Genomic DNA, 12,046 nt, shown 5'->3' on the forward strand with positions numbered 1-12,046 from the left:
TTTCTTTATTAATACGCTTTAAATTTTGCCATTAAAATATATTTATTAAATCATAAATAAATTATTTATTTATTTTTTCAATATTTTATAGGAAATTCCATCGATGAAAGTTCATAAATGAATTATTTCAAACGATAAAGGATAACAAAATATGATCCTTCTGTTGTATAATGTAATAAATTTATAATTAATTAAACTACATAAACAACAACATGTAAATATTTCCTACAATTGTTTATTATTAATTTTCATATAAATGGCAGTGGGTTTGAGTGCGAGTTCCATCCATGAGATGAAAATCTCCAACATTACGCACTGCAGAAATTAAGTCGATATTAATAGTCGTAAGTTAAATAATTGCTTGTTCTGAAGGCAAAACGTAACCTTAAAGTGTAATGAGTAATATTTAAGTTTTTAAATTTAGAGAAATAATTGTTTAGGATTGTGATACCCCTGCTTTACGATTATCTTCCTTTGCAGAACAGTTTAAGAGGACAGGTAAGGTTATTTTTTAATATTATTTCTGTTCAATTATGTAAAGGCTACGTTATATTCAGATTTCAAATTGATAAAATTACTAAAGAGTCGTTGAAGCAATGATAAAACATCGGTTTGCAATGCAGAGCAATTCTTTATCAGCTCTTCAATTGTTGTGCATTGTGTTGTAACTAAGAATCAAGAAGACAAATATATAAAGAATATACATGGCATTTTAAATATTTGAATCATTATAAATCGTCTATCGTCTTAATTTATTTTCAGGAGACAACAATGATCCAGTTGAAAGGATTGATGCTTGTAACAATATTATCGATTTTAATTTTTCAAACCAATGCCGAAGATCGTCTTAAACAGTTCGGACAAGCCAATAATATTGCCGCATTTTATACTATAAAAACGTATAAAAAAGACGACAATGTTATTCTCTCTCCTGTTGGTGTTGTTACGGAACTTGCTATGACATATAAATCATGCGGAGGAGCAACTCATCGAGATATGAGAAGGAACTTAGGCCTGAATGAAAGTGGATTTCCTGATGAATTATTTGATCAAACATTTAACGATTTCATTTACACAATTAGTGAAAAGTCACGTAAACAAGCATTCGATGTTTCTAGTGCAATTTTCTCACAAACTAATTACCACATTCTTCCTGAATACAGGGATTTGCTGAAGAATTATTACCACATTAATCTTACAGATGTTGATTTTGATGGGCACAGCAAACAAGCCGTGGATGCCATTAACGATTGGATTAAAAAACAAGAAAAGGGAAAATTTTCCAGCCTCGTCAAAGCGCTTTCGGATGATACAAGAATGATTTACCTGAATACAATTTATAACAAAATGAGCTGGAAGAAACCATTTGAAAAAACAAAAAATGAAGCATTTTATATTCAAAAATTTTCTACAGTTAACGCACAAATGATGAGTGTTAATGATACCTTTTCTTATGCATCATTTCCGGATAGAGGTTATGAAGCTGTAGAACTGTTATACGAGGGAGATGATACCAGCATGTTGATTATATTACCGGACGATGACCTTAAATTTAGTGCTCTAGAGAAAGACATGAATGAAACCGAAATAAACGATATCGTTTCGAATTTAGGACCAGCTAATTTATGCGTTAAACTCCCAAAATTTAGTTACGAATCTGTCGAAGCCTTCGGCTCTTCAAACACGTATAAAAAATACGCCAATTTTTCAGGAATTCATGGGGAGATGGATTTGTTAATCGCAGAATTCCCTTATAAAGCTGCAATTTCGGTAAATGAAAAAGAAACTGAAGTAAATGCCATAACGGCTCTTGGACTTGAACTTAAACCCGGTTTTAAAGAATATGGAGTGCCTTTCTTTAATGCTAATCAACCTTTTCTTTTCGTCATTCGAGATCGCAAAACTAATGCCATCATATTCATGGGACGTGTGAGTAAGGTATAGTCTCCACTTTAATTCTTCAGAATACTCTTCAACAAGGTTACATTTCACCCAACATGCATTGATAACATGGCCGCATTTATGATAAGCCTACATATTGTTATAGTTACTACTGACTCAGTATAAATTTATACCAAATTTAATACATTTAATAGTAAATAAATAAGAGTTTGAATTCTCAAAATTACTATGATGAAAGTGTCGCTTAATGTATCATGTAACTATTTATTTCAATCATTTTAATTAGTAGTATGAATGAGGAAATATTTAATGCGACATCGTCACAACGTCGAGCTGCAATTTTTAATCATATTTTTTATCTATTTAATTTAAGATATACGCTCACCACCTCAAATTAGTAGTGGCTTGCCCCTATACATCATTAAACACAATTTTCAGAGGCCCGTTTTTCGGAAACGCTCGAGAAGTGGGTCCTATTATTTGAACAAGGACCTGTCTGTGTTTAGGGCTACGTGCTCACCAAGTTTCGTCGGAATCGGAGACTCGAACGTCTGACTCTCTCCGTGTTAGGGACCATTCAAGTATTAAGTCACCAGTTTATGAAGGAGGGATTCGTTTGTATCTGATGATTGTTGACGATGAGAAAAAGACCTTTGATAACGTAAGCATTTTTCTCCCCAATAATCACAAGATTGTCAGGAAATAATTCGTTTGTATTTGTGAATGGTTTAAACGTCTAGAATGATCACATAATTAGGGAATGATGGAGAAGTAGTATTAAAAAATGGTCATTATTTCTGTTATCGTGTTCTGTAGACAGATTTTTATAAATTCTAATGATTCATTTCACCCCTATAAAATTATCCGAATAACCCCGTACATAAGACGGCCGGATGGCCGAGCGGTAAAGGTGGCAGCCTACCGCTCTGGGGGACCCGGGATCGAATCCGAACGGGTCGAATAATCCCCAGGAATTCTTCGGGGGTGGTCCGTTCGGATATGTCGGGCCCCGTCCCTCACCACCCGGTCGCCCCAGTGTGGGCCTGGCCGAACCCATAATGGGCCTACTAAAAGAGGCCCTCTTAGTGCCCACAGGGCGAAAAAAGTTAAAAAAAAAACCCCATACGAATTGCAGCCCGAGAAAACCATTTTAGTTGTTGATTACTAAGTCACTCCTACTTACTCTACTTCCTCGGCTGTTATATACTGAAGAGGGGAAGTAAGAATGATGAGCCCCAAATTTCTACATTTTTGGACTCGGGACACTCCGAAACCCACCTTCAAATGTCGAGAAATGGAAAAAATTTGGAGGTAATTTCTGTATGTATGGATGTTAGTGTGTGGGGGGACACGATTGTGTTCACCCTGTTCGAAGCTTAATAACTCTTGTGCTTTTTGTCGAAAATTTCAGAAATTTTGCAGGGAGGTTTGTGTATTAGGAGGATTGACGCTGTTAAATTTTGATGGTTAAAGGTCGACGGGGTGGGGAGATAATGGGTGTCGGGTAGGGTCCGAATTAATGACGATTTTACAATTTCCTGTAGAAGCATCGCGGCAGCCAGCTTTCATACCTTTAAGAAAACTTTTTTCATAGTTATAAACTAAATTAATTCCTTAAAAAATAAATTAATATTTATATTGAGAACGAGCATAGAAATTGGCAGTAAACCAGAAATTAGATTGACGTGTAAAGGTGAAACAGAATGAAAAAATATGTAGTTTAAATCAACAATTTTCTCGGAAATTTATTATTTTCTTCGAAGAAAACTTTCGTCGTGACTTTATAAAGCTCGTTTTAATAATTATTTTATCGAGAAGTTTCAACATAATCTAAATAAAGATCAGGAATTGAACTACAGTGCAACCTGCTACCGTGACCACTGAAGGGACCAGCTCAAAGTGGTCATCTTACACAGGTGGTCACATTAGCAGGTTTCACTGTATTTTATATTTTCTAAAGCTGCCTTTCTCACTACTCCAAATTCATTAATTGAGAACAATAAACATAATTTTTGTGGTGTAACGAAGGTGAAACGAATCTTCTGTCAAGGTGAAATCTTTTAGACCCGGTAGACAAATTATATAAAAGATATCGGCCATTTTTCCTACGATAGCTGAGAAATGAATCATGTTTTTACTTTATCCAAATGTATAAATTTCCCTAGAGGCAAAAATCTATTTATAGATCCATCTATTAAAGTTACTTTAATTCAGTTGCTATTATAAGAGCAATCATTAAGTGGCAAAGGAAAGATAATTATTCGCTTATATTTGTTGCTTAATATAGACCTAGATAAATTCTTATTCGTGAATTTTCTGTTTTTTCAATTACTATAGAACAAAAAATAGAATTACTCTACTCTACTCTTTAAAGGTTTATTCCAAGTGACCATTAACATAACTTTTCCAAGGCTTCGTGTAGCTAATTTATTCTTTCATTCATTTCTTAGAGCGATTGTATTGAGTTTAACCTCATTCTTTGTATATTTTCTTCGATATTTATTAAAAGTGAGAATGGTTTGGTAGGATATGGTAACGCAACACCTGGGTGATCTCCCAACAGGGATGCCTCAAGGAGGACTTTCTATGAGAATCTATCCACTATTTAGGTGTTAGGCACGTATAGAAAACCCAGAAAACTCCACGTGACCACCTCTTTGGGAACCCGTGACCAACAGTGTTCGGTAGTTTTATCCATTCGACCATTTAAAAAAGAACAGCGTTATTCTCAACAATTTACTTGAGAAAAGTTATAATTCATCAAAATTATAACATATTTACGTAAGTATCACGAGATAAGCTGAACCTTAAATTTCAACTCGCCCGTGGTTCACCTTCGCCAGTATAATTACATAAAATCTACATAACAAACAATTGATTGAAATAGAAAATAATATTTTAACACCACACCACTTCCACCACCCAGCTTGGCCAAACCCACGATAGACATGGAAAAAGTCCTCTTAGTGTCCATCTTAATGGGGTAAAAAGGGTTGAAACTATTAAAAATTTATTCGCAAATAATTGCGCTGTTAAACTGAGTATTAAATAAACGAATACGTGAATACGTGGAACAAAGGTTGGGCTCAAACTACGTCAATATAACTCATATTTCGAGAAAAATAATATTCGGAAATTTTAACCCGCTATTATTATTATACATTGTGATTCATAAATGTGGGAACGCCCTATAATTATGAAAAAGTGAAAGTTATGTGTACAAAAGTGAAATTTGTCATTAGTAAATCGTTTATGACAAAACTACTGGTAACACTTATCGACCTTGAAAATAATTTTGAAGGTCATTCAAATATTATCTTACTTGCCACGGCAGATACATCAAATTTGCCACTATAAGGTTGTGGGAAATTCGTCTAATTCTTGCTTCAAATCAATTTTATTGCTTGATTTTCTCCAAGAACACGTTAAATTAAGTCAATTTTACATTTATCAGCAGTGCAGAGTTGCTTACGTCTGCAACCCAAAAAACCGGCAAAAAGTTGCTTAACTTTTCCGGCAACATTTCGTGGCGCCATCTGTTACGCTATTTTATTATTAAAATTTTTATATTTTTAATTATTATAAAATGGCAAAAAGTTTAATTAAGGAATGGGTTTTATAAAAAAAATTGTAAATGCTAATAACGAGTAAAATCGTCATCGTCACACCGTACTCGCGAGCACACGACCCTCATTATCTTTCCTCCCACTCGAACTTTAACCACCAAAATTTAACAGCGTCAATCCCTCTAATACACAAACCTCTTTGCAAAGTTTAAGAAATTTTCGACAAAAAGCACAGGACTTATTAAGCTTCAAACAGGGTGAACAAAATCGTGCTCCCCATATCCATACATATAGGAAAAAAAACCCGAAATTTTCTGTATTTCTCGATGTTTCAAGGTGTCCCGAGTCCAAAAATGTAAAAATTTGGGGTTTATTTTTTGGCCAATTGCCATATTTTCCCTCTGTTATGTATAACAGCTGGGAAAGTACAATTAATGCTAAGCAGGGATATTTAACATCACAAAAGAAAAAAAAAACACGTCACAGTAATGATACAAATGTCCTCACTAGCATAATTGAATGCTAGAATGAAGTTTACAAGAGATTAAGTGGTCGAAATTGATAGTTTGTGAAAGCCCAAGAAGTGTATTTGCTGTTTGCAAAGAGGTATCCATATTGGGCAGACCAGCTTTAAGGACAGGTAAAGATAATGGAATTAGCAATAGTTAATGCAACCCCTCAAATCACGAGAGCCGTTTTACGAGGCTGTGGAATTTCCCAACCATCTGTAGTGCAGATTTTGAAAAGGAATAACGGAAAAGTATGATGTACAGGTGCAAGCCACTGCTAATTTGAGGTGAAGAGAATATATTTTAATTATAACAAATTAGATATTAAATGTGCAAAAAAATGTATATAAATATGAGGAATTTTTACGAATGACTTGAATAGACCCTTTGATAGAAACATTCATTTGTTATTTAACTGATTAACAGAAACATATTATGCAAAAAAGAAACATGTAACTCACTTGACACGTGGGACAAATGCCTAGAAGCCCCAGGGGCTCCGAAATTAGAAAAAAATAGAACAATTTTACCGTCGCAATTGCATATACTATAATAATTTATAAATAGCTACAATTAGACTTCACTAGTCTATGATGTAAAATTATATAAAGGAACCTGGAAGTCACTCCTGCAGCACATGCTTCAAATCACCCGTTTATGGAGTAATGGAGTATTATTATTCTTCTACACCATAGTATTTCTCGACACAGAATGGTTAAGATGGAGCACTTTACTGAACTTCGGCCTCCTGTAACGTGAGTTCAATTATTAATCCTCATTGATAATAACGTACGTCATTCGGAAGTCACTTTACACATGAAATTGTACTTCCAATTTATATCTGAGATACAAAATTTCTTATATTTATTGGTTAAAATAATTGAAGTGAAAGCACTAAACACTGTAACAATACAATTAACATTATCAACAATAGCCAGAAAACCTTCGATATAATGATATATAAAACGAAAGAAGGAAAAAGGTTGTTAATTATAAATAAAAAGTGACTTTCTATATACATATTTCCTTATAATAAAATATATATCTGTCAATAATTTATGCTCCTCTACAGAATACGAAATGTGTGTGTTACATAACGCTCGATTTCTGTAAGCAATTTTATAATTAATTTCATTTTAATATCCAACCTTGCTTCATTCCAACGATTCCGAGTAGAAAATATTGAGGAAATATCACTGACATACAAATTACAATAACTGGATTTTCCCGTTCACAATGAATGTACAAATTACAATTGCTATATAAACATCGTATAGGAACTTGTCTCCCAATAGGAAACTACGATTCACAAATCAACAGGTAAATTATACAATTTTTACTGTAATTACGTAGTGTTTTATATAATTAATTATAATTATTGACTCTACAATTATAGTAACGTAGACTTACTTTTCAATAAGAATAAATACTACGTTCTCTTGTTTAGGATATTATAAATTAGCGTGGATCAATAAATAATCAGCCGGGACAGCCAACCACGCTTTAGCTTTTGGCTAGTTATTTATTGATCCAACCTTATAGAAAAACAGTTTGGCTATATTAAATCTTAATTATATTGTCGATCCATCATCTATAGTCATTCTTCTTTGTTTGTATACGACACACGGGCGAGCTGCTGAGGAGTAATGCCTCCCGGGAGGTCTTTTATGGAAAACTGGCCCCTATTTAAGTGTTATTAATGCGAAGAAAACCCCGAAAACTCCATGTGGACAGCTCGTTGGCTAGGCGCGAACCCACGATCAACTGGTTCAGTGGTTTTATCCACTCCGCCAACAGTAGGCCATGACACATGGGCGATGTGCCTAAGGGAGGATTCCTCTGGGAATACTTTATGTGGGGAAATTGACCCCTATTTATGTGTTGCCAACGTGAAGAAAACCCATGTGGCCAGATCTTTGGTGAAACGAACCCAAGACCAACTACCAGTTTTCAGTAGTTTTATTAATGGACAGATGGGCCACTGTACAATACAGCAACGTTTCCTAATTCTAGTTACAAGAACCTCAAGGGAAAAAAATCTATTCAGTTATGGGATTAATCAATTACTGGGAACGCAGCGTTGAATTAAATTAAAAATATTATTCTATTAATTCCTATTTCATTTCTAATTTCAATCTTAATGTATTCTACCCTAATTTCCTATCAGTATAGAAAATTCTAGCTAAAGTAAATGTAATTTTGTAAAAGAGTCAATAAGAAAAAAGATTAGAAAGCTTAATCTGTAGAATTATAACATGTATATGCATATTAATTATTTGCAGATTGCAATGTACTGGAAACAGTCATCGCTTGTAATAGCGATATTTGCTTTATTCTCCCAAGTTGGTTCTCAAGAACGTCTTCAACACCTGGCGAAAGCCAATAATAAACTCTGTTTTTCTCTACTGAAAACGTTTCCTGCCGAGAAAAATGCTTTCTTCTCACCTGTAAGCATCAACACGGCTCTAGCCATGGCTTACGGTGCTGCAAGAGGCAAAACGGCTGAACAAATGAGCCACGTTCTTCGATACAACGAAATCGGTGCCAACAAAGAAACCGTCCACCGGAACTTCGCTTCTCTAATTAATCTGTTAGACAACGGCTCCGACGAATATAAACTGAAGATTGCCAATGCCATTGTTTCGCAAGGTGATTATAAAATATTACCCGAATACAGAGAGTTATTGCAGCGCAATTACAAGGCACTTCTCAAAGAAGTCGACTTTGCTAGAAACAACGGACGGGCCGTTGAAGACATAAATAATTGGGTTAGTCAGAAAACCAACGGGAAAATCTCGAGCATGGTCCAGAGTCTTTCCACTTTGACAAGAATGATCCTCCTGAATGCAATTTACTTTAAAGGAATATGGAAGAAAACTTTCGACGTCGATGCCACTAAAAATGAAACCTTTCTCAACTACGGAGTCCAACGTGCCGCTGTTCCTATGATGAATATGAAGGAAACGTTTCCTTACGCAGATTTTCAGGATGAAGGCTTTCGGGCATTAGAATTACCCTACAAAGGAGAGGATATTGGCATGGTTATTGTGCTGCCAAATGCAATGGATGGATTAAACAAATTAGTAAATGAAATTGATGTCGATAAGCTACAAGACATATTCTCAAATCTGACACCGAGGAAAGTAAATATTAAATTGCCGAAATTTAAAATGGAAGATTTTAGAGAACTGAAACAGAGTTTTCAATCGTTAGGTATGCGAGATGCTTTTAATGGCGAGGCAGATTTTTCGGGAATCAGCGGCAAGAGGGATTTGCACGTTTCAAGCATTCTGCATAAGGCTGTGATTGAAGTAAACGAAGAAGGAAGCGAAGCTGCTGCTGCAACTGGTATATTGTCTGTAGTGAGAACTAGGAGCTTTACATCAAATTTCTTTGTGAATCGTCCCTTTTTGTTTTTTATACGTGATCGAAGGACAGATATGATCTTGTTCGCTGGACGAATTAATAAGTTATAATTTGTTTGTTTATTTAAATATGCAATAAATTTTTATATTTACAGTTTTTTAATACTTAAACCCATTTAACCCAAACCCTTTTAAACTCATCGCAATTCTCAAAATTCAGCTTGTTGCCATTTTATAATAGTTAATAATATAAAAGTTTTAAAAATAAAATATCGTAACAGATAGCACCATGTATTGTTTTGCAAGATAAGTTAAGCAATTCGTTGCTGTATTCAACAGTGGATTTTTTGGGATGTTCTCCCGGATATTAACTAATTTGATACACCTTAGCAGTAATAACGTCATATAAATCACGTAATAACAAACATTCTTATGATAACCTGCTTAAATGAAGGGTTCTGTAAAAACCACTCAAACACATTAATCTATAAATAAAAGAAAAATAAAGGACTATTTGTAAGGTGCAAATGCACTTAATTCTGTATAACTTAAAATTTAGCATATGAGTTTGAAAGGCATTCGTTTCATCCTTGTACGATTAATGGGATAAGTCCATAGAACATGTGGACAATTTGCAAGGGTAGGGTGCCACCTCTAGAGGAATTTGTATGTCTATTTAGGTGTTTGCAAAGGAGAGGTGCCTTCCTGGAAGATTTGTATGGGAAAGTGACTTCTATTTAAGTGTTAGGCATATGAAAAGACCCTGAAAATACGGGAAAGTGGCTAATCCGTCGGAGAGGCTCGAACCCACAACCATTTATGTAATTTCATACACTCGACCACTGGTGAGTTCTTAATTAAAAGTTTACTAACTATGTAAGAAATTATTGTAGAAATTACATTTCTCGCAGTTACCGGTAAATAAATTAAGTACAATTCATTTCCAGCACTAAATTATGCGATTTTCAAACTGTCAAAACTATGGGCACTATTCTCAGACTCACAATGAGTGGTGAGGAACTGAAAGGAACCCGACATATCCGGGACATCTCCCGAAAAATTTGACTTGCCAAAATTCGAATCCGGTATACATATAATCATTGCTTTATAACGGGGAGGAGAAGTCTACATAAACCTTACATAATGCCAAAATCTCAATCCTTGGATAAAATAATGATCCATTTTGTTTCTAAAAGGTTGTGTTGCGAACCGTATTGTTTAAGCTACCGCTTTGTATGTTATATATGTAACTAATAAAATAATGTGACGTTTGGTACCCATGTTGTGTATTTTATAGTACAATTAAGAGATCGAGATTATGCGTTACGTAATTTAGGGGTGGTTCCACTTCAAATTAATAGCGGCTTGCCCTGTACATCATACTTTTCCCGTTACAATAGGTCTCGGATTTCATCTAACTGTTCTCGAGATTAAGGAAAGACAGACAAACGGACGGACAACAGGATTAATTTCCTCTTTCAGAATTTTATTTCTGATTTTTTATACTGAAATTAGGAGAAAATCATGTTATATAATATAAGTAAAAATGCAATACAAAACTTACAGATAAATTATTATTTTCTTTTATGGATCATTCTACGTGTCATTGAACAAACATGGAAAGTCCTTTGGCACAAATTAAACACATCCGCTTTGAATAAAGGAAAGACTTTCACCTCTTTACTACGACGGTACTACTACTAAACACGGTATTTACTCATTTGCATATTTTACTTAATTTAATAAATAAATAGTTTATATATGATTATTTATACATCAGATAACAGGCGCGATTCTATTGTAACAGGAAAAGTATGATGTTCAGGGAAACACACTTTTAATTTGAGGTGGATTAATTACGTGTCTTCCTTTCTCGACCAAAACGCGTATGAAGTTAATCGGGGCTCCGGGCCCTACGCTTTCCATATCTGGTCTCGATTTTTATATACCTAGCTCCGTTCTCTTGAATAATGAACGACAGTCGGATGGGGTTTGTCGCTTTGCAATACGCCCTACAGATTTTCTAATTATATATTATTTATAGCCATTTATTTTATGTGTTATAAATTTCAAGAATAAAACAATGCACTCCAATTAATAATTATAAATGTTATCAAAAAAATATTTAAAATCTATCGAAATTATGGACTTTGCTGGCGGAGGATGGGAAATACACTTTCAACTGGACTATCTATTTTTAGTGGTAATAAGCCTGTTTCTATTCAGAGAGTGAGCTTCAAAAGGCTGATCAAGTAAATGAATAAGGCCTCGAAAGACTGAATACATGAATGAATAAGGCCTCAAAAGGTTGATTAAACGAATCAATATATTATTATATTATTATATAACAATAAATTATTTTAACATTCACAGTATTATGCTGGAAGCAAATTGCAACTTCGGTGATTGTAATGCATTGTCCTGATTCGACGATTATATTTTTCTCCAATAGTTGCCTATAGAAGGAAGGCAAGAACAACGAGAGGGAGGAAAGCTGAAGATGTATCTTCACTCGGCCATGTTTAGTAACCCGGGGCGGAATCCATATAATATATATTTTCTTTTTTTTCAGAAATTCTAAAAGATTAATTTAATTTTAAATTCAGAATGGGAAGTAAAAGAAACTTCAGGTGAAAAAGTGTAGAGAGGCCGTTGAATGCCGTTATTTTTAACACGAGCGACTTTGTCGCGCGATTTGAACGTT

General features: G+C 34.4%; 2 protein-coding genes across 2 annotated transcripts; both read left to right on the top strand.

Moving 5' to 3' along the window:
* Positions 1 to 771: 771 nt before the first annotated feature.
* On the top strand, positions 772 to 1,944 carry LOC136981971 (intracellular coagulation inhibitor 2-like). Its single transcript, XM_067278396.1, has one exon. The coding sequence runs from the start codon at positions 772 to 774 to the stop codon at positions 1,942 to 1,944; it is 1,173 nt and encodes a 390-aa protein (XP_067134497.1).
* A 6,283-nt stretch (positions 1,945 to 8,227) lies between these two features.
* On the top strand, positions 8,228 to 9,494 carry LOC136981847 (serpin B3-like). Its single transcript, XM_067278234.1, has one exon. The coding sequence runs from the start codon at positions 8,233 to 8,235 to the stop codon at positions 9,451 to 9,453; it is 1,221 nt and encodes a 406-aa protein (XP_067134335.1). The 5' UTR covers positions 8,228 to 8,232; the 3' UTR covers positions 9,454 to 9,494.
* The last annotated feature ends 2,552 nt before the right edge of the window (positions 9,495 to 12,046 follow it).

This window comes from Centruroides vittatus, unplaced genomic scaffold, assembly GCF_030686945.1.
Source record: "Centruroides vittatus isolate TY-2023 unplaced genomic scaffold, ASM3068694v2 contig_799, whole genome shotgun sequence".
In the NCBI taxonomy this organism is placed as follows: domain Eukaryota; kingdom Metazoa; phylum Arthropoda; class Arachnida; order Scorpiones; family Buthidae; genus Centruroides; species Centruroides vittatus.